At 35.6% G+C, this 23,851-nt stretch overlaps 2 protein-coding genes across 2 annotated transcripts; both read right to left on the bottom strand.

Moving 5' to 3' along the window:
• Positions 1-2,142: 2,142 nt before the first annotated feature.
• LOC122525656 lies at positions 2,143-3,746 on the bottom strand. Its single transcript, XM_043648580.1, has 2 exons — positions 2,478-3,746; positions 2,143-2,357 (listed from the first exon to the last, which is right to left on the bottom strand). Exon 1 carries the CDS (start codon positions 3,672-3,674, stop codon positions 2,778-2,780), a length of 897 nt encoding a protein of 298 aa, XP_043504515.1. The 5' UTR covers positions 3,675-3,746; the 3' UTR covers positions 2,143-2,357; positions 2,478-2,777.
• Positions 3,747-12,030: 8,284 nt separating this feature from the next.
• Positions 12,031-12,891, bottom strand: LOC122525667. Its single transcript, XM_043648595.1, has 2 exons — positions 12,747-12,891; positions 12,031-12,367 (listed from the first exon to the last, which is right to left on the bottom strand). Exons 1-2 carry the CDS (start codon positions 12,798-12,800, stop codon positions 12,062-12,064), a joined length of 360 nt encoding a protein of 119 aa, XP_043504530.1. The 5' UTR covers positions 12,801-12,891; the 3' UTR covers positions 12,031-12,061.
• Between the last annotated feature and the right edge of the window lie 10,960 nt (positions 12,892-23,851).

Here is a 23,851-nt window from a genome sequence, read left to right as displayed (position 1 = left end):
TTTAAAAATCGTCTCACAAAAAGATACTATTTTTCTGTATGATAAATTATTTTTATATGATTATTGTTCGATAATTATTGATTCAAGTTTAAACAAAAAAAATCGAATAAATTATATCATTTAATTGATATATGAGATAAATGGTTTGTTCGTAGAAGATAATTCTGAGTTCAAGTGTAAATCCGAAGTACGAAAAACTAAACTAAAAACGAGAAATGTCAATCTAACGGATTCCGACTGTTATTTTGTTTCCCTTTTTCTCGGTTTTAATCCCGAGCTTGGGCGAGCTTTTAAACTTTGGAAACCGCGGAAATAGTTCGCGTCGCAGTTCAATCGGTTTCGCGGGTGTACGCAGTAGTTGCATCCGTCCATTCGAAAGTGCCTTTTACCGATCTGAAGGGTCATTCGTCTATACAGAAAGCTAGTCTTTTTTTCTGTTTTTTTTTTTTAATGCTTTTTTCTTTTCTTTATATTCGAAACCGGTGTTAGGATTTGCGCGGTTCGAGTCGAACGGCAATTTTGTTAAGTGAGTGCCCATTGTGCTTGTTCAACTAAACGGAATGGAAAGTGGGCTGAAGTTAATTTTGTGTTTCGACGTTTCTATGATCTAACCAAACTGCGCGTGAAGATAATATTTCACTTTTTATTCGTAATTTATTCGCAGTTTATCATTGTATATATTGTGCGATTGTAAAAATTATTTATAACAAATGAATTCGTTTCTGAGAAAAATAATTTCAATATGCAGTGATCGGTGTTTTGAAAACCATTTTTTTTCCTAAATTATTAAAAATATATTAAATAATAAACAAATGATAAAACGTGTGAAACACGTGTGTTTTTACCTTCTATAATTTTATTAGAAATAAATTTCTAATTTTTGTTATTTTATTTTTTTTATTGTGAACTGATGACATGAAATGAAACACACTTAACTTTCTAATATCTTTTAAATATATTTCTTTTTTTTTTCACGAAAGTTAATTAATATATAAAATTAATATCGTGTCTATTTAATGAAATATTTAAAGAAAAATAAGAAAAAAATCTTCTTTTAAAAAATAACGTTCAACAGAGATGCAGTGTACTTACTCAAACGGTTAACACACAACTGATTTCGAAGTTCTATTTCTATTGACGAGATACTACACTAACTACAATGTGTTAATCACTATTATTAATATCTTGAAATGCTTTTCTTTAGCACACTTTGTAAGAGAGTTAATAAGATGATATAAAATCGATAAGCAATGAATATCATGACGCAACCGGTTATTGTATAATACGTTTAGAAATCATTAGTTGCACGAACAGCAAGACTTTTTCTCGAAGATATAAAAACTTACTTATCATTCTAATACGTTGTAACCTAGCTCATTTATCTAGTTACGATTAGTATGTAACATATTAAAATATCATTTAAACTATAATTAACATAGTTACTGATAAGAAAACTTTGAAATTTATGCAAATATCTATTTATTCGATCTATAAATTATTATAAAAAAAAGTCTCGTTGATACGAGTATCGTGAATTCTAGAAAATAATACTTTATTTTCTAGAATATACGACTTTTCGTAGACGAGGAATTTTGAGGATAATCGATGAGACAAGAAAAGCTTTTGGATAATCATCAAGCATCTTAAGTTACCGCCATTGAAGTATATTATGTATATCATATACTTTAACTGTACATATTATAAGTACATATATTTACAACTATGAAGAAGAAATGTAACAGTTCCTCTTCATCAGCTTTAACACTAATCATACCAAGACTTAATGTATACCTATTTCTACCACAGCGGGTCAAATGACCCGACTTTATGTTTCATGCTTGAATGTATGAAATATGGATGTTAGGAAGGAAATAAAAACATAAATTAAATTTATTATAATTAAACAAAATAGTATGTTGAGCATTTCTATTACAAAAGCAAAAAATAAAAATTTTTAATTCATAGTTCATCGCATTTTTTACATATAAGTCTGGCCACTGTACATTTTCCGCAAACATATTTTTTACATTTAGAGCAAATTTTGTTGGTTTTATTTTCTTTACAGTATCCTATTTGACATCTCATACGTTTATAAGCATCTGTAGTAGACTTAGGCAACGATCCTTTCGTATTTGTTCCTTGTTTTGGTTGTTCACGGGCTTCTCGAAAATCGGCGCCAAGTTCTTCTGCTAGCTTGAGTAAAAAATCTTGTCTCGAGATATTTTCTCCTGTCGTTTGCTTGTACAAAATCCAGGCATTTATGCCAGCTAAATCAAGGATATTGAAAAAAACTTGGAGAGGCCATCTGCAAGACTTAGATTTTGTAGTAAATTTCCTCGCCATTTGATCGGTCATGTCTACACCAAATTTGGTGTTATTGTATTATGAAACAGTTTCAGGTAAACGTTTATCATTGTTTTCTACTTTAACGAATTTATGTTTAGAACTAAGTAAAAGTACTTTTTTTGTTGGCTTACTTTTATAGATTGTAAGAGTACAATTATCTGTTGTAAAAATTTTCGATGAAAATCGTTCCATATCATCTTTCTTTTGCTTCGCAATTAGTGGTAATTCTCTTTTATTTGACCGAATAGTTCCAACTAACGTAGTTTTTTTGGCTAGGAGTTGTGTTGCTAGGGATTTGCTTGTGAAGAAGTTGTCTGTGGTCACAGTTCTTCCGCAACCCGTAAATGGCTCAATGAGTTTGAGTACAACATATTCAGAAAGTGGTACTGAAGAGGGCCTATATTCATCTTTTCCAAGATATGGAAGTGCATTTATATGACGTATTTGCTATCGACGTCCGATGCTAACCAAAATTTGATTCCAAATTTATCCGGCTTTTTAGGCATGTATTGCGTAAATCTACATCGTACTTTAGTCGGAAATAGCTGTTCGTCTATAGTAATATTTTCACCCGGTTTGTAACAGTTTTGGCTGTTCTCAATGAAAATATTCCAAATTGCAGATACCATAGCGAATTTATCTGTTTTCAAACGTTGGCTCCGCTGACTTTTTTTATCAAAACGAATAAATCTAAGAATTTCGGTAAAATTATTTCTGCTCATAGTTTCAGAAAAAAATTTAGGCCCCCATATGTTATTCCACAAAAAGGAAATATTCAAATTATTTGCTCCATATGCAGCTCGAGCATATAAAATTGCAATAAATGCATCTAATTTTTTTTTAGATAAACTCCAATCGGAACCTAACACTCTCTTTGCTTCTTCTATTGTGAATGTTCTTATATGGTTCATAATACGGTGGTCAATTATCAATGAAAATGCAGTACTAACTTTACCTTTCATTATATGAAGTTTTGCATATCCTGTTGGGCCTACTTCTTGCCTAAAAATGTTATGAAGTGGTGCTCTTCCAGGTGTGCCACCTACATGCATTTGTTGCCAAACAGATCCATCATTCGCAACATTTTGTTCATTTATTTCTACTTCACTTTCTTCCGAACTTGAGAGTAATCTTATTCTTTTTCGGCCACTACATACATTCACAATATTTTCCTCTTCATCGTCAGTATCTGTAGAATCAAACTCATTTTTATTTGCAACCAATATATCTTCATTTTCAGAAAATTCATCTTCACTAATTTCTGAAAACTCTTCGCCAATATTATTTATATCTTCTAAGAACTTGTACTGTCTTGTTTGCTTCGACATTTTTCTGGGTAAAAAATTACCTGTATTACTATAGCTATCAAAATAAAATATAAGCTAGGTACTTACCAAGACTTTCAATTTTTGCCACTTTTTCTTACACTAAAAAGCTATTTTCAATCTAAAATTTGATATTTTCTTGAAATTATTCTAAACTATTTTCGTTGAACTACCTTACGCAACAGTCTTTGGAAGAATGTGCAACTTACTGACTAAAAATATGACTCGATAATCTCATAAAACAAAAAAATTCTCTCCGGGTCAAATGACCCGTTGTGGTAGATATCGGTATACAACAATGATTACTCAGAATAAACAAAAGAAAAAAAAAAAAAAAAATTTTATAACTGTACATTAATAACTTAGAAAAAGTCATGAAGTCAAATGTGCAAACGCAATAAAATTATATGTGCATTTTCAATACAAAAGTTCAAAATGGGTCATTTGACCCGTTATGGTATGTTTAGTGTTAATAGGCGGTTCTTTTGTCGAACGAATGAACGAACGTATGAACGACGAATAGATGGATGGATAGGTGGTCAGGGATGGATGGTTGGATGGTTGGATGGTCGGATGGACGGATGAAACATATTTCCAAGTACTGATACTTAATCAAACTTATTCCACCGAGTTAGACAGAAGTTTCCGGACTTCTCCGAACATTTTCAAAACCGGATAAATCCGTCAAACTTTTCATAAGTATTCTATTCATATTAATATATATAGTATGTATATTTTGTTACTACATTTTTTTTTAAAACAGATATCTTACTTTTTATACTTCAGCAAGGAACGAGAAAAAGATTCTTTCTTAATGTATATTTCAAACATAAGACATAGCGTAAAATTTCATTAACGAAAAGATACGAGGGGTATGGGGGAAAATATTGTATTAATTTTAGAAATTAATTATATATACTATTATTTTTTTTAAACATATTTAATTTAATAAAGACGACTTTTACTGTATTATTTAATTGGTATGAAAAAATTGTAAATTCATTTTAGAAATTAATTATATATACTACTATTCTTTAAATCTATTTTTTTATTTAATAGAAACAACTTTTATTGTATTATTTAATTGGTATGGGAAAATTGTTTATTAATTTTAGAAATTAATTATATATACTATTATTTTTTAAATATATTTTTTTATTTAATAGAAGCAACTTTTATTGTAATTATTTAATTCAAGCGTTAATAATTTGCCGGTATTCTTCCTTGTTTTCCAGATAAATTCAGAACTTCCAATTGTTTTCATTCTCTTTTCATAAATGTTTTATGGAAAATTTTGCTTAGAACCAACCTTTAGAACCAACCCTCATCCGGGATACCTTTAGTTAATTACCCTTCCCCCTCCCATACAACTACCTCGTTCGCATTTTCTGTCTTTTTGTTATTACCCTCTTATAAACGAATTTCATTCCGACGAAATTTTCTCGTTTTATTTCACGTAAAATGGAATTATTTTTGTTGTTGTTGTCGACGATATTTTTTTTATTTAATTATAATTGTACCGAGCAGTGTAAACAATTTTCATTCTTTCTTAACCGCTATTTTTTCACAACTTTAAAATCTTTGCGGTTTGAAGATAATGAATTAGCAGAAATTTATGACCAATAAAATTGATGTTGTTGTCACATGTGACTGAATAATTATTAATTAATATTTTTTTAAATTCTATAAATCAGTTTATTCTTATTTCGAGATATTTACACAATTTTTTTTTATTTGGATAGATTTAAAAATGTTGATAAATGTTCATGAATTTAAATAACATTCTTATAATAATTATATTAGTTTATTTTTTCGATATAAACATTGTCAATTTTATTATCCAATAAAAAATTAATTGAATTGATGAATTTTCTAAAAAATCATATGTTTATATTATATTTTCTCAAATTAATTTTATATTTTCAATTTATTCACATCTAGCTTTTACTTTTTCGTAGTTGAATAATTTTCTTTTAGATTTTTTTCATTGGTTATTATTATATTATAAAAAAATAATTATTCGTAAAAAAAAAACTAGGGCAAAATTGGTGGGGTAAAATGTTAATCGACTCAAATCAGAGTTTTAAACGAAACTTTATTTCGCGTTGACGAGATGTGCTCGCATGAATTTATAAATCGTTCCTTTCTGGTATTTCTTTTCAAATTTTTTATGGGAGAGGGGGGGAAAATAAAATGGGGGGATAAAATTCTACGTGGCTAAACTAATCTCACTTGTGAACTCGTAATAATAATTCTCGAAATATAAACTGTACCGGTTTACGACAGATTTCGTTTTCTTTTTTTATTTTTTATTTTTTACGTCTTTTTTCAAGCCATAATACAATTTACGTTTCTCGTTGTAGAAAAAATAATGGCATTGTCGATGAATTAATCATAACCATGGTAGAAAAAAAATTATAAAGTATAATATTCTCAACGCGCGTGTGTGTGTGTGTGTGTGTGTGTGTGTGTGTGTGTGTGTGATAAATTAAAATAATTTAGATAATTTATCTAAATCTAACACATTTCTATTTTATTTGTAAACTCACGTTATCAATAATGAAAGATTGAATAATAATAACGTTACTTTTATATAAATGAATAATTGGAAAATTATCTACGTTATAATTTATTAATCGTCAAGCAAAATGTTGATTAATTGTCAATATTTGACAGATGAAAATTTCATTGATTTACACGGGAAAACAATTGACGTTTATTACTTCGATTAGAAACACGATAAGCTTTAGGAATTTACAATTAAATCGAGAGAAAGTAATAAATGGATTCGTTCAACAGTAAAAACCCTCCTCTCCCCATTCTTCTTCCCCATATATTTCACTTTTCTATGTGAAATATATTTGTACTTTAATTAACGAGATATATTATAGAATTAATGAGAGAAATAAGAGTATAGTCAAATATTTCTCATTTCGATTATGTTCGTTTAATTGAATTACTATTTCTTTTAATTGAAAATAAACTTAACGAAAAATGAATATCACAGTATTTTACTTAAAACCATAATCATCATCATCATCATCATCATCATCATCATCATTCGAATGGGACAAGGAAACATTTTATCAAGGTTGTGCAAGCTTTGTTAGTAGAAGGACTATGGTGTACGTTGTAGATTAGAAGTACGACAATTTACTTTCCTCGAATTTCCTTCCCTCTACCTTTTTCATTCCCATCTCTTTTCCACCACCATCACCACTACTACCGCCATAGAATCATACTACTACTACTACTATTACTTGTATCCTAGCCGTATCTTTAGCTACTTGATGTAGAGCCTTTTGAAAAAACTCAATTAAGAGGACAAACGCGAAAGATCGCCCCAAGGGTAGTAAAGAATAGTGAAAAATATGAGCTAGGCGACGTACAAGGAAACATCTGGCCAGAACCTTATCTCGCGTTGGTAGCCTGGCGACCGGTTGCAGATAATTCGCCACAAGCCCACGTGGGGAGCCTGGAGACAAGTTGTGGATAAAACGGTACAACGCTCCGACTAGAAGCCCACGTGAGGAGCCGGACGGCAGGTTGCAGACAATTCGCTACACCTGGCCAGCTAGACGCCCACGTGGGGAGCCTGGAGACAGGTTGTAGATATCCGTACAACTGCCCGACTAGAAGCCCACGTGGAGAGCCTGTTGGGAACAAAAACCAAAAAACTCCACACACTCCTCACTCACTCACACACGCTCTATTAACGTTGCCTAGAACAAAAGCCCAGATAACGAGAAGCTCAAGATGAGAAAACACACACTGTTGGTAGCTCAAACCAGAGTGCACGCCAGAATGAGACTCGTGCACACGGCCTCACGCATCCTATTCCCCCCGCACACCTCAAGACGCTCTCCCCTGCCTCTTGCATGGTAAGGCGTGTCCGCACGCATCTCGACAGCCCTTGCGCGCCCTCGCAACTTAATTAACGCATACGCCGCCTATCCTATTCCGCGCGCAATATAAATTATTCTAACAACGTAAATATCGCCGAACATCCCGCCCGCCTTCGTCGTACTGACGAACCAAACCGAGCTACGGTTGACTGGTTGTCTCAACCGTCCCTATCGTCGAACCTGAGGGGGCACAGACGCGCAATGTGTCGCTGACGCAAAGAGGTGCTGGTCTTGACGGTGACCACTCGCACCAACCCGTCCGGGCCAGGGTGCAACTCGGTGACCCTGCCCAACGGCCATTTTGAGGGAGGGTACCGATCATCCCTTATCAGTACCAGCTGCCCGACTCGGAAGTTCTCAGATGGATTCCTCCATTTCTCTCGACCCTGTAAATGTGACAAGTACTCGTTTGACCACCGCTTCCAAAAATTATTGCGGACGCGCTGAAGAAGTTGAAACCTATTTAACCGGTTCTCCGGCAAAGTAGATAACTCGGCGTCCTGAATCAAAGCCGACACTCCCTCATTGAGGAAGTGAGAGGGAGTGAGCACTTGCAGGTCGTCTGGGTCCGAACTCAGCGGGCCCAATGGACGAGAATTAAGGCAGGCCTCGATTTCCACGAGAACGGTGGAAAGCTCCTCAAAGGTGAGCGTATGTTCACCCACAACCCTTTTCAACTGGTGCTTGACCGACTTGACACCAGCCTCCCACAGCCCACCATAATGCGGGGCATTGGGGGAAATGAAAGTCCAGCTCGTTACGTCGTTAGCGTGTAAAAAGCGACGGAGGGGTAAGACTTGCTTGCCCCCTACTCTACAATTATTATTTTTCAATATTTCTCGCTTATTTTTGCAGATACGAAGATAAACCTTAAAACAATTTTTATGTATTTTTCAATTCTCCACAACTTTTGTTTGAAACTTTTTTCGATTAAATGCCTAGATTCTAAGATAAGGCCATATCTTACCCTTTTTTACCCTTTTTCTCAAAACCTCGGGATCAAATTTAAATAAAATTAGCACCATTCGATTCAGCGTCGTCAACTTACCCTTAGGACAAAGATGCACGCGTTTTGCTAAAAAAGTCGATGTTAGGCCCGCGTTGACTGGCCTAGTTGGTCAGCAACGTAATTCATTTATTAATAGCTCGTAGAAGAGAGACCACCGATAATATCATCGGATCAGCTCGTCGTTGCGCTCGTTTTAAGATGGACAGTGAGCAACGTGTGCGAATTTATGCGAATAAAAAACGATATACATATGCGTTGGCATGTTTTTTTCTTTTTTACTACTAACTATGCCGCGTTAAATAATGAATGAAAAGCTTTTCCTTTCCTTTTTTTTTCTTTTCTTTTTTTTATTCTTCTTCTTTCATTTTATTTATTTTTTTTTTTTTGCGTAGACGAATAAAACACCACTACCTTTCCACACTCGTTCGAAACATCACCGGAAATTCACGAAACGATTAATAAGATTAATTATCGCTAATTTGGCATATTTTCCCGACGATCGAAACTTTTGACAAAAAGAAAAAAGAAGAAAAAAAAGAAAAATGAAATATTGTTTCTTATTATTATTAATAGCACGATGTTCATTTAACCGTTTGAGTCTTAGACGGTATTGAAAAAACACTGTCGAAGAATCCCAGACGGCGCGATCGCGCTTTCCCTATATATGTACGAAAATACCCAAGCAGCGCGATAGCGCTTGTTTAATGTATGTCGACAATACGTAACGCACCGTCAGTTGTCCACAATGCTCGAAATGTGCTGGGTTTTCTCGACATAAAATCTGAACAGCGCGATCGCGCTGCTTGGGATTCAAACGGTTAAATCAATGACGTAATAAATTTAGCATAATACCGTAGAAAATGTAAACCGTTTGATCGTTATTGCATTGAATTATAATTTACAAATACAACACGCTGATTTGTTTATCATATAATCGGAAATTACAATCGAAATCGATATTAGTAATTCGATTAATTCAACTATTGCAAATGCAATGTTAATTTTGCAATGCAGAAATGTCTCTCTCTGTTTACAGAATAACAACGTATTGCTGTATAATATTGTTTAATATATATATATACATATTAGTAACAATTAGATTTTTCTTCGTGAAAAATATCCTAAAGTATATCCAGTTATGATTTAATATTTATTTAATAGCAGATCAACAAATGAATTTTTCTTGAAAACATTCTTAAACATAGTCATGGAAGGTTGTCAAGGTTGTTTTTTGTTCCAAAAAATTAACATTTTAATTTAACAACAAGAAAACTATATGCCTTTATTATTTCAAAATAAACAAATTGATCTTAACTTAAAATTCTGTTTAATACAAAATAATGTCGCAACACATTATTTAATATAATATCAAATTAATTATTTCAACATAAAAATTTCTTTTATTCTATTATTAATATCATTTTTTAAAACCACGAGAATTTTCTAATTAGTCCTTCCTCAAATTTTCTCTAAATTCTTTAAAAAAAAAAGTGGGAAAAAAAAAAGAAGAAAATGTGAAAAAACCCTAGAATAGACGTATTTTAATTTCCTTTATCATTTCTATTGAGAACTGGGCTCGCCAAAGGATAAAACATCTCCTCTCTTTTCCTCTCTCATTTTTTTTCTTTTTCTCTCTCTCTCTCTCTCTCTTTCAGAACATTAACGTAACTCGCTTGACGAGGAAGTGCGGTCGAGGTTCGACGTAAAGATTTATGCATTATCTCTTATTCATGCAAAATTCATCAGGCCGTGCCAGCCTCTAAAAAGAGTCTAAAACGAGCAGCTTTGCTATCCCTTCTTCACCCTCTTTTCCAGAAAAAAAAACATCTTTCTCTCTCTCTCTTTCTCTCTCTTTCTCTTACGTACTATCGTTCACTATCTCTATCTCTATCACTCTGACGATCTTACGAAAATCTCTTTCTCTTCCGTTGGAAGGTTTTATTATGCCATCTACTGTATGCCATTTTCCTCATTTTAACCAACAGGAGGAGGAACCTGAGGTTAGCATCTCTTTTCGACACGCTAAGAACGCCCACCTTGTCCTCGAATACCATAAAAACGATAATGTTATGGCTACCAAGTCGACTTCCTTCGTTATATTTTCTTCTTCTTTGTGTATGAAAATTGAAAGAGACAGATAGATAGACAAACAGAAAAGAAGAAAAAAAAAGAGAGAGTGTGTGTGTGTGTGTGTGGCAGAGAGAGGGAGAGAAAGAGATAGATAGATATTTTTTTTATTTAGTTTTCTTAACTATTTACACACATATACATATGCGAATATATATATATATATGTAGGATTTCTTTCTCTTCTCATCAGTCTTTCTACGAATATCTGAATATTGAAGATCAGGAATACTGGTGTTAATAATAAATTGTTCTTAAAGATGAATAGACCGTTTAGGCCAGTCAACGCGGGCCAAAAACTGATCTTTTTAGCTGATCGCTTCAAAATTTAACCTAAGGGTAAGTTGACGACGCTGAATCGAATAGTGCTAAATATAATAAAATCAGCAACCGGCATCTTGGGGAAAAAGGGTAAAAAAGCGTAAAAAATGGCCTTATCTTAGAATCTAGGCATTTAATCGAAAAAAGTTTCAAACAAAAGTTGTAGAGAATTGAAAAATACTAAAAAAATGTTCCATGAGTTATCTTCGTATTTTTAAAAATAAGCGAATAAAATTGGATTGAAGATGGGAACAAAATTTTAAGAGTGGGAGAAAGCAAGCTTATCCCTCCGTCGCGTTTTACACGCGAGCGAGCTAGTATGCGTGCGAGCGTCCGTGTGCACTAATACACAAACGAAGGATCTTCGGCAATCCTCGGGACTCTCGGTCTTGAATGAAAGTGCGAGTGAGAGAACAAACCAATATTTCTCTCTTTTTATTTATCATGCGATAACGAGTATTATTGTCCTTGGCCATCGATTGTTGAGCGTTCTGATATTTCTCTTTTTATATTTTTTCTTTCGGTAGCAAGAATTTTACGTCTTGGCCATCGAGCGTCGAGCGTTTTGTATATCTATATATATCGGCGTATAAGCGCGGCATTTTTAAATCGAATCTTGTTGCTTATGGCACGCCGTTTTTTTTTTATTGTGAAAAATAATGAACCTTGAGTAAAAAAAAAAATAATTCATTTTAACAGAAACTATTATTATTTAGTTGAGAGTAAAAATAATGAATTAATTTTGTGTCTCGCCATAAAATTAATTAGAATAATTAATTGATATAAATTCGTTGCCTCACAAAAATTTATTTGTATATTTTTGTAAAATCTAATGAAAATAGTAGTGTAAATAGTAAAAAATGTTTGTATTTCTGAAATTGTAAAGAAATTAAATAGGTTTATTTTTCGCGGTGTCCTAGGTGATTTCTTATTAAAATGAAAATTATGTTTTACTGAAGGATGATTCGAACATTTAACGAAAATAAGAAGAGACAGTGTTTTTATAAAACACAAAATCTAATTTTTTATTTAAATTGCTTTGAAAGGGTATTCGATTTCTTCATAGTCTTCCTGCTCATTTTCATCATATTGATCGAAATCAGAATCCTCGAAGTCCAGTCCTTCGACAATATCGAGGAATTCATTTCTTGCCATATCTTCGACATCCTCGTCTCTTTCTTCTACTCGAATCTCAGCTGAATTCTCGACTGTGCTAGTGGAAAAGTTGGAGCAGGATTGTCCTCCACAATATTTACAAAATTGGGTGCAAAGTAGCCCACTTTTTCGGCAGCTGCACCGCAAAGATTTGCAGTCTCCCGTGCACGCACATTGTACCTAGACATATACATGTAGTAAACATTTAAGGAAAATGATTAAGAATTTGCATGCGCATAGAATGTATATGATTTTTTGTATAGTTCATTTCAAATTCGCGAAACATTAATCGAACGGTAAAGACTTTAAAAATTCGTGAATTTTTGGAATAATCATTGAGTCGTGCAAATTTTTGCAAAATTCCAAATATTTTACTAATTGTTGTTTTCTTCTTCGATTCAAGTTTAACAAAAGTAACGTTGGCGTTCAATTTACAAGATAAACGCTATATGGTTCACATTTTACAAAATTATGGGATTATTAATTTTCAAGAATTAACTCATTCGACTTGTTTCACCATTAAATTATTTAATCTATTCAAATTTTTTTGAGAACCTACCATTTTCAACAAATTTTCAGGCGCTGAACCCTTGGTATTCATGACTGGAATCATGATTGTAGCAGTTCGCTTCCAGCCCCAATCCCGTGCGTCTAGTTTATTTCCCAACCAAGATTGGATTTGGTAAAACGTTCGTTTCACGTGTTCTCGCAGGACGGGTTGCGTTGGAGGTAAAGTCGCCAAGCGAATTTCCACGTTGGTGTGCACGGCCAGCGATGCAAATTTTTTGTATCGAGCATCACTGAGCGACTGATTCGGATTTTCGAAGTTGTATAAATGTGCAATTATTTGTTCTGCACATTCACACAGACTCTCAATTGTACTCTCAGCATTATAGAATATTTTTACAGCGGTCTGCAGATGCTTATTCTTTTGCAGAATGGAGACGATGCTCTTTTTTCCTTTGCCGTACATGGCACTCGTCGTGTCACATCCAGCGAATGCGTGGGCAAATAAAATATAAGGCTTCAAATGTGCGTGGTCTTCCGTATAATATAAAGTATCTTTTTTACCACCTGGCGATTTCTTGTAAAAATACAGAGGACTGGTATCGGATAATCCGATCAATAAAACTAGCAGGTCGGTGTCATTACCGACAACAGCCACTTCGCGGCCAGTATTTTGCCTTAGCTCTATCGCTGTCCTTGTTATAAGCGCGTCCGCATCTTCTTGTGCCACTTTCACGTTTATACCGTGATTACGTAAATATTCTGATACCATTTGCACCAGTTTCATTTTGTTTTTCACATTTGACAGAAATCTTTTTTGGCTCAAAGATATGAGTGTGGTCTCGTTGAACTCTATATCCGGTGCCACATTTCGCTGACGTCGGCGATATCTCTCGTATGATTTTATTCCAGTATACTCGTCGGTGTATCCATCAAAAACGATTGAAGGATTTTTTCCGTAATTATTAATTATGTGGGAGTGGTACGATTCGCAAATAACTTTAAACGATGCTCCATGCGGCTACAACATGTTGTGCAGGAGGAATCCGCCATCGATGACAAAGTCCATATTTCTGATAGAAGTTTGGCCTTGTATAACATACGGCTTAAATATTTTATATAAATCTGATTTCGATGTCTTCCTCATGAGACCAAACTCATCGAATAAAGATAACGGATACGGTGAAAGCTCAAACTCAAAAGCTTTCCGTGTTTGTACCTCGTCACCATGAAAAAGAATCGATATCCGCTTAAATAGTATACAAGAGTCCACCATACACGTATCGTTGTTAACGTGATTGTGTACTTGAGCAGCCGTAAGATTTTTCACTTTGCTCGTTACCGCAGACAATGATACTTTTGAAACACTCTTTCCCACTATGGATTCCATACTTTTGTTCCCTTTCTCGAATGCTAGATGACAATCTGTAGTAACCATACCGACAATCCCTGTCGACAAGGAATATAACAGAGTTCGAGGTTCAAAAGGACGGTGTTCCTCGAACCAAAATATAAATTTTTTAGTGTCATCATCATCTCGTTTCATTCGATGGTTGGCGAGATCTTTGTGTTGTTCGCTTGTAGATGATACGACGCCGCAGTAATCTTCTAAGCACTCAATAATTGAGAACGACGATGGCATCACAGATAAAAATCTCGCGATAACACTAGGTGTAACACCTCTCCCATGTTTCAGATCTGTACCGAAGAACCTGTTTAATGTTTGCTCAATCGCCATGTCCGTCCACACACCGCACCAAGCTTTGTCAGACCTTCGCACCGTAAAATATCCTTCCGTTGTGAACCTTCGGTATTCATCGTCGGTCATTGTCAGCTCTAAGTTGACCATATCTTGAAGATATATTTGAACGCTTTTAGCGTATTTGAAATGGCCTGCAGCATGGAAAATTGGCAACATTTTACGAATACTTTGAAGGTGTAATTGCCAGTTGCCTGAGCGTTCGGCCTCCATAAACTGCAACGCAATTACGACACACTCAAAGTATTGCACCCACAGTTGTGCTGTTGGTCCTCGATTTTTTAAAATTCCTAATTGTGCAGTCAAGTCCGCTGTCATCGAAATAATGGAAGGTTTCGATTGACAATCGCCGATAGTCGGAGGTTCTGTACCCCAACTTTGTAGAAAAGCTTTAACATTTTCGTCGTATTGTTGACGTATTTCACCTTCGATTTCACGGCAGATCATTACTCCCAGAGCGGTAAATGTCAAGATATGAGCACGCATCGCACGAGCATAAGCATGCCCCGTCAACATCTTTTTCACTGATGCTGGAGCGTATGTTACTGCCCAGATGTCTTCAAGACCGCTGCCATTCATAATGTGACCGATCGAGCCCAAGTAGGACATGAGCTAATGGAAACCACCCAAGCGAACCACAACGTCTTTCAGCGTATCCTGTGATGCACCATCAATCGCACGAGCTTTATAGTACAATGGTTGGTCGAATGTTACGAAACACGTTTTTTGATTAATTTGACGAGCCTCAACTAGAGCGGTGCGTAAAGCTGTGTTGATAGTGCTCATATTGGAAGGAGGCTGATTGATGAAAGGCAGACAAACAACCTTGGAAACATGATAAGTGTTTTCCGCCGTTAAAACCTCCATAAAACCTCTCCAACTCGGTACATTTTCTATGTTGCAGTGTTTTGCCCATAGATATGTCGAGTATGCGGCTGGCAATACGGGCGAATCTATGGAAAAGAGTTTCTTTGTGTCAGCGTACTGGATATTTTCCAATCCGTTTGAATGTCCTGTCCATGGTATGGTTCTCACTACGGTCTGTGAAGCTATCGTTGCTGCTGATATTTTTGTGGCTCTTGTCAATTTTTTCGTCCGACCTTCATAGCTTATTTTCTCCTCCGGCGTGTAGATAGCTATTCCACCTAAGCAGTGGTACCTATTGTAACCATCCAACGTTCCAACGTTGTGATCGGTATTATCAAAGACATGCTGCACACAAACTTCGTCTTCACGTTCGAATTTCGGTGGATCCATGATGATTGATGCCTCGTATTGTTGCAGTTGATAATATGACACGCAGTAGCCTAATTTATTAAGGATATCAACTTTGATCCGCATTTGCGATGGATGTAAATTCCGAGTGCCAGCTGTAGATGCGATATGAAACCGGAACGTCGGATGAGAGCTACAATAGAATGGGCTACTGCACTTCGTTGCACGAAAGATAGGTCTTCATCGTCGTCGAGATTTTTTATCGAATTCGGTGCAATAAGTTGATCAATAAGTACACGAAGAAGTGGAGGAATGTCTCGTTGAACTGAATTAAGAAATTTTCCAGCTGGCTGATAAGAATCGTTGTCATAATTGTCTTCTTCTTCTTCTTTCTTTAGTTTAGGCAAATTGCCTGTTTCGTAACGACGTTTTTCTGCCTATTGCACTGTTAAATTGTCGCACCATCGTTTTCGTGGGCGTCCCGTGCTTCTGCGGCCTACCGGTGACTTATCCCGTGCAATTCTGACAATTCTTCTGTTGTCCATTCTGTTGATATGTTCGTTCCATTCTTTTTTCTTTTTAGTATCCATTCGTTAATGTTTTCCACTTTGCATGTTCTTCTTATATCTTCACTTCTCTCTCGATCCAGTAGTGTTTTTCCAGCTATTCTGCGAAGAACTCTCATTTCGGTTGTCTCTAGTAACTGTTTCGTTTTCGCCGTGTCTGGTCGAGTTTCTGCGGTATGTGACATAATAGGTCTTACCATTGCCTTGTAGATTCTTGCTTTGGTCTCTATGTCAATGTTTTTGTTTCGCCATATTGTGTCATTCAAACAACCCGCTATTCTGGATGCCTTCATTGTCTGTTCTCTTACCTCTGCTTCAACATCACCATATCCTGAGATTTCTATTCCTAGGTACTTAAATCTCATTTCCTGCTGAATAACCTTCCCTTCAATTTCCAGTTTGCATCTTAGCGGCGTCTTTGATGTTGTCATGCATTTAGTTTTCTGGGCCGATATTTTCATGTTGAATGATTTGGCTATGCAGTTAAATCGGTGTAGTAGACGTTGTAGATCATCCTCATTTTCGGCCACTAATACAGCGTCATCAGCATAGCATAGGATGGTTATTTCTTCACTGCCCATTTTATATCCTTTTAGCAGTCTTACGTTTCTTATTATTTCGTCCATAATGATGTTAAAAAGCAGGGGACTTAGGGAATCCCCTTGTCGGATACCACGACCTGCATCAATCGGTTCAGTCAAGGCGCCATTTATCTTTGCTTGGATCTTATTGTTTCTATAGATGTCCTCTATGGTCTTGATAAGATTGTTCGGAATTTGCCGGTTATAGAGGAGGTGTATAACATCCTTTAACTGCACTCGGTCGAATGCCTTTTCCAAATCAATGAAACACATATATGCTGGTCTGTTGTATTCAATTGATTTTTCTGTTATCTGTCTTATGATGAAAACCGCGTCTGTGCACGATCTGCCTGATCTGAATCCCTGCTGTTCGTCTTCTAGATTCGTTAAGCTGTTAATTTTATTCGTTATAATCTTTGTCGTTAGTTTTAATGAAGTGTTTAAAAGATTGATTCCCCTGTAGTTTGTAGGCAACTTTTTGTCTCCTTTTTTAAACATAACTATAGTTGTACTAGTTCGCCATTCGTCAGGTATTTTGTGTTGGCATAGTATTTTTTGGATTAGGAATTTTAATTGTTGTGTGAGACGTTGGCCACCATATTTTAGTAACTCGTTTGGGATGCCATCTTGCCCTGAGCTCTTCCTATTCTTTAGTCTTCGAATAGCTGTTTCTACATCACTGGACTCAATTTGTATGTCGCTTCTGGTTATTATTTCTGGCGTATTTAGTTCCGTTTGAGGTTCTTCTGATTTATAGAGCTCTGTTAGATAGTTAATCCAATTTTCTTTTGTGATCTGGTTTGTTTCTATCATTTCATTGACCTCCTTTCTTTGATTTCTAATAAATCGCCAGATTTGTTTTTGAAGTCCATAGAAGTCACTCTCCATTCTTTTCGAAAAAATCTCCCAATAATTTTGCTTTGTTTGCCTTTCTAATGTCGCTGTTTGATTCCGGATTCGTCTATACGTTTCGTATGACTCAGGTGTTCTTAATGTCCTATAGTTAAGGTATGCTATTTTCTTTTTTTTGCATATTTCCTTAATCTCTGGGCGGATCCAAGGAGTTTTGATCATTCTAGCCCGGTTTTTTACAGTTCGTGTTCCCAGGGCTTCATATGCAGCTTCTAAAATGTTGGTTCTTAGTTTCTTCCAGGCTATGTTTATGTTATCTTCTTCTTTTATTGGGCTTTTTTCGATTTTTTCTTTCAACCTGTTCTCGTATAGTTGTTTGGTTGATAAGTTCCATAGTGACTCGATGTTTATTTTCAATTCTTGAGTTACTCGTGCAAGATTTCTTTGGGGTTTAAACTTCATTCTTATCTTTGCTAATAGCAGGCTATGATCGCTTCCTACATCCGCGGAATTTAACGTCCTGATATCTAATATTTGGTTTGGTTGGACGTATCTGTTGGTAACAATGTAATCAATTGTAGACCTGAAGTCTCTGGTGTTGCTGTATGTAAATTTATAGTGTTCCTTATGATTGTAAAATGTATTATTAATCCTTAGCTCGTTAAATGTGCATAGCTGTGTCATTAGTTCTCCATTGTCATTTAACACGTTTTCGTTGAACCTTTGTTTTATTCCAGGTATTATTTCGTTTCCGATGCGGGCGTTAAAATCTCCAAGGATTATCATTTGTTGGTTACTTGGTAATGATCCGACTAAATTTTGTAGTTGGTCGTAGAAGGCTTCTCTTTCTTCCTTCGGTTTATTATCTTCGGGTGCATAAATTGACACTATATTTAACTTTTGGTCTTCCGCTTTCATTTTTACAACCAAGATTCGTGAAGATACGTATCTACATTCTTGTATGTTATTTTGATACTTCTTAGACACTGCGATGGCTACCCCTTCTTTTGCCCTGATTTGTTGTTCTACACCACTATAGATCACTAAGTAGTCTTCGTACTGTATTTGTCCTTTGCCTTTCTTTTTGGTCTCTTGTAAGGCGCAAATATCGATGTTATTATCTTTCAGTTCTTTCAGGGTTTCTTGATCTTTATTATTGAATGACTTGATGTTCCATGTAGCCAGACGCATTATATGTTCTTTCTTCCATTTCGTTGTCCATTTCCTTGCATGTGTCGTCATCTGTATATCCGTCCTTCTCCGAGGCAGAGTGTCAGTTCTATGAGCTGTAGTCTTTTTTTTACGTTGGGTAGGGAGCTAACCTGATCCAACAACCTTCCTCCTTTTCCCGGGCTTAGGACCGGCAACATGATCGCTGATCTGCGATCATGCAGGCGGAGTTGTCATAATTGTGATTTTCGATATTTTTTCGGACGATCCGCGGTGGAACGTTTATAATTGTTTCTTGCTGCTTGATATTGAGGGAATCCGGATCACGATACCAGTCTCCACATAACTTGGTAGCACTGAAGCATTTATAGAAGATCAATGTTTCACGGCTTTGCTGATGATGGATATAGATATCTTCTCCGAAACATTCCTTCAATTTTTTATACAAAACTTTTTTTGTAAAACATCTGCTGCCCTTGAGATACAGTAATTTAGTCGCTGTGAATTTTCCTATTTTCGAATCTTTTATGTGCTGCACAATGAGTTGAAAATTAGAGTCTATTTCTTCTGCTCTTGAAATATGATCCGACGTGTTGGTTGGGATTATCGAAAACAGCTTGTAACATTTTTTGTGATATCGTGCGCCCACAGCAACTATAGAATCGACATCTTTCAATCGATTTTGCACAGCGATGCTCTTGTCATCGTCTCGCTGTTCAGCTATATTGAGAATCTTTTCCTTCATATAGTCGTTCTGTATCACAGAGAATGTCTTATGCGATTTATCCAATGACTGTGCGCATATTAAGCACAAGTCACGGAAATTGAATTCATTTTCCGTGGGCGCCGATTCAGAAAGCCTCGCTGACGACGTACTAGGTGTTTCAGCAGAAGATTTCGATGAAGCTTTCAATTTTGCTGCTCTTGCGGCTGCACTTTTGATTGTTGCTATTAAGTACCGTTTGCGGCACGATTCATGCAAGAGAACCGGAGTGTGACTGCTCCAAACTTCCCATTTTCCATCGCCAAGTTCTTTGCTTTTTGCAATTAATGTCCTCAGACCCTTTTCTCCAACGGTCACAACTTTCGACGTAGCACACTCCAGTGCTTCATCGCATATGTTGCATACCTTGTCCGCATCCATGAATAGTTCACTAGTCAACAATTTATTTTATTATTTAAGTCTTGACGACTATGATACAATTATTTTAATACTTGATTTGGGCTGTATAAATGTTCGAAAGAGAATATTTTAATGTTTAATGTTTACTGTTCGAATGCTAAAAGACCACTAACTGTGCTTAGTGTAGGACTATATGAGAAAGTTGTTATTATGAATTTAAAGAACGCGACGTCTCGAACAATGTCGTGTGAGTATAAACAAACGTAGATAAGGAGAGGGAAAAGCGGTTAATTTTTCAAAGAAGAAACAAAGAGACGTTAGGGCATTACAGGTAAATAGAGACACAAAGGAAGTTCGAAAAGTGTGATTCGAAAAGTTCGTTGAAAATAAAGAATGTACTGCTACACATAGAGTATTTGTATTCCCTGCCCTGTATCCTTTTTATAACAGTATTATTATTACCAGTACTATTATAATTGTATATGAAAAAAATATGTGAATATTAAACTTACCTCAATATATATTTTTCAAAAAAACACGTTCGAAGTGTGTAGAAACAGCATACAAAACTTACACAGCACTAGACTTTTGCAAACCAAGAACGAGAAACGAATTTTCTGCTTCAAAGCGTCCCACCGTTCAATACAGAATGAAAACTCGAAACAGTTGAAATTTGAACAATCACCGGCGACTGAAATGCAACTGTGTTTTCAATAGTAAGTAACGCGCGTAGACTCCGAGGTTTAGAATTACAATGAGTTTCACGAAAATGAGCCAGAAATGGATATAGAATATATATAATAAGATCGATATAGATAATAATCGAATAGAATGAATAGATTTTGTGTTTCATAAAAACTCCGTCTCATCTTATTTTTGTTAAATGTTCGACCCATTCTTGAGTGAAACATAGTTTTCATTTAAAAAAAAAGACTTAGTACACTTAGAAAAATAAAACCATTTAATTTTTTTAAAATTTTACAAAAATATCAAAATTAATTGCTATTTATCGTGATTAACTTTGCCTTCATTATATTATACGAAAATATACAAATAAATTTTTACGAGACAAAAAGTCAGTAATTTAAAATTTTATAAAATACATAATTTATAGGAAAAATATTTAAATTTTAAATTTCGTCTTAAAGAGAATACGTATTCAATTTGATATAGAAATAAATTTTTGTGAGGCAACGAATTTATATCAATTAATTATTCTAATTAATTTTATGGCGAGACACAAAATTAATTCATTATTTTTACTCTCAACTAAATAATAATAGTTTCTGTTAAAATGAATTATTTTTTTTTTTTACTCAAGGTTCATTATTTTTCACAATAAATAAAAAAACGGCGTGCCATAAGCATCAAGATTCGATTTAAAAATGCCGCGCTTATACGCCGATATATATAGATATACAAAACGCACGATGGCCAAAACGAAAAATTCTCGCTACCGAAAGAAAAAAAAGAAAGAGAGAAATATCGGTTTTCTTTCTCACTCGCACTCGTATACAAAACGCTCGACGCTCGATGGCCAAGACGTAAAATTCTTGCTACCGAAAGAAAAAATATAAAAAGAGAAATATCAGAACGCTCAACAATCGATGGCCAAGGACAATAATACTCGTTATCGCATGATAAATAAAAAGAGAGAAATATTGGTTTGTTCTCTCACTCGCACTTTCATTCAAGACCGAGAGTCCCGAAGATTGCCGAAGATCCTTCGTTTGTGTATTAGTGCACACGGACGCTCGCACGCACACTAGCTCGCTCGCGTGTAAAACGCGACGGAGGGATAAGCTTGCTTTCTCCCACTCTTACAATTTTTTTCCCATCTTCAATCCAATTTTATTCGCTTATTTTTGAAAATACGAAGATAACTCATAGAACATTTTTTATGTATTTTTCAATTCTCTACAACTTTTGTTTGAAACTTTTTTTGATTAAATGCCTAGATTCTAAGATAAGGCTATATTTTACCCTTTTTTACACTTTTTCCCCAAGATGCCGGTTGCTGATTTTATTATAATTAGCACCATTCGATTCAGCGTCGTCAACTAACCCTTAGGTCAAACTTTAAAGCGATTAGCTAAAAAGGTCAGTTTTTGGCCCGCGTTGACTGGCCTAGTTTCAATGTAAATGCAATTTAATCTGATACAATTCAATACAGTAATAGATGTTCGCTGCTTAAAGGCTAAACGATGACTAACTTAGTTTTTTGTGCTTTTTTCCACTGTTTACTTGCATAGCAACGTACCGCTGCACGTCGCTACCTCCCAACGGTCATACCAACCATATCGTATTTTGTTTCGTAGTCCCTTTGTCTAATTTCCCTTCCCACACTCGGCCATATCTGCATCTCCTTCGGCCCCCGAAGGCAACTCTTCGAACGGTTTCATGTAATCCGCCGCCGTTGTGGTGATCTTTGGTCCTTCATCCCCACCAACACGAATCACTTCATATCGGTTATTTCTCTTACATCTAGATATCTTATACGGACCTAAGAATTTCTTTTGTCTCTTTAACCCCCCACCAAACTGCGTGCGCTTTATCGCTACTAAATCGCCTTCGTTGTAAACACTCGCTTTCTTACATTTACGGTTATAATTACGCCTATTCTCTTCTTGAATTTTTAACAGACTTTCCTTCGTTGCTTCTCTCAGTCTTAAGCGCTCGTCAGAATATTGCAATATCGCCTCTTTCTCTATTAATTCTAAAATAGCTAAATCTTCGCGCTGCTTCATTTTTACGCCAAACATCACCTCGAAAGGTGACGCATCTACACTACACTGATAAGTGCTATTAATCGCTCTTCGGACCTTATCTACGTGCTTATACCACTTGTCAGGCGCGTCCATCGACATCTTAGTCAGTACCGAGATAATAATTCGATTAATTCTTTCAACCTGACCGTTTCCTCTCGGTATACCGGTGGTAGTTAGAACGTGCTCGACCCTTTCCGTCATACAATACTCTTTAAACTCTGTTGCCGTGAATGCGGTTCCCTTATCTGTAATAATACGTGTCGGATTACCGAATGTTCTCTGCTGTATCCCAAGTTTTTCTAACGTTTCCCGTGCGGTTGTCGTCTTAGTTGGGTATAGCCACACAAACTTAGAAAACCCATCTACCACTACCAAGATATGCTTATAAGCTTTACTGGTCGCTGTCATCGGCCCTAGATAGTCGACATGATAAGTCTCGAGAAGTCTATCCCCCTTCGGTATCGGCTGTAACTGACCTTCCTTTTTCCCCTACTTACGCTCCGCTAATATACACGGTACACAACAGCTGATGATCTTTTCGATTTTTTCTTTCAGACCCGGTATATAAAATTCTTCTTTTATTTTTTCGGCTACCTTTCGTACAGAGAAATGACCATTTTCGTGAATCTTTCTTATGATATTAGACTGCATGCTCGTAGGCAACACTATCACGTTCTTATCGTTTACACGCTTCATCAAAATATTATTTTCTAAAATATAATCTTCGTATGGCTTTTTTTCTACTATAAAACGTATGACACGTAATCTTTCCTCTTCTTCCTGTTTCTTTCTTATATTTTTTAATCTTCGATACACATTACCGGATAACGACTAAGTGCATCTACATGCTTCATTCTTTCTCCTGGACGGTGTTCAACTTCAAAGTCGAATTCTTCCAATGACAACGCCCACCTTGCTACCTTAGATGCTAACTCCCTTTTCTTAAGCGTCTTTTGGAATGCCTGGCAATCCGTAACTAACTTAAATCTTATTCCTAACAAATAGACTCTAAACTTCTGAACTGCTTTAATTATCGCTAGGACTTCTAATTCATACGAATGGTACTTCCTCTCTGCTTCCGACGTTTTATAACTCATGTAATGAACCGGATGGTAATTATTTT

The sequence above is a fragment of the Polistes fuscatus genome, unplaced genomic scaffold (genome assembly GCF_010416935.1).
Source record: "Polistes fuscatus isolate 324 unplaced genomic scaffold, CU_Pfus_HIC Scaffold9, whole genome shotgun sequence".
Taxonomy (NCBI): Eukaryota; Metazoa; Arthropoda; class Insecta; order Hymenoptera; family Vespidae; genus Polistes; species Polistes fuscatus.
The sequence above is the reverse complement of the archived record's forward strand: the minus strand, read 5'-3'. Positions and strand labels throughout refer to the sequence as shown.

Bases quoted from the DNA above. Each gene is read 5' to 3' on its own strand.
- LOC122525667 (XM_043648595.1), bottom strand. From the start codon at position 12,800: ATGATTCCAGTCATGAATACCAAGGGTTCAGCGCCTGAAAATTTGTTG. The intron at 12,368-12,746 runs GTAGGTTCTCAA...GTATATGTCTAG, and splicing joins CTGAAAATTTGTTGAAAATG to GTACAATGTGCGTGCACGGG.
- LOC122525656 (XM_043648580.1), bottom strand. From the start codon at position 3,674: ATGTCGAAGCAAACAAGACAGTACAAGTTCTTAGAAGATATAAATAAT.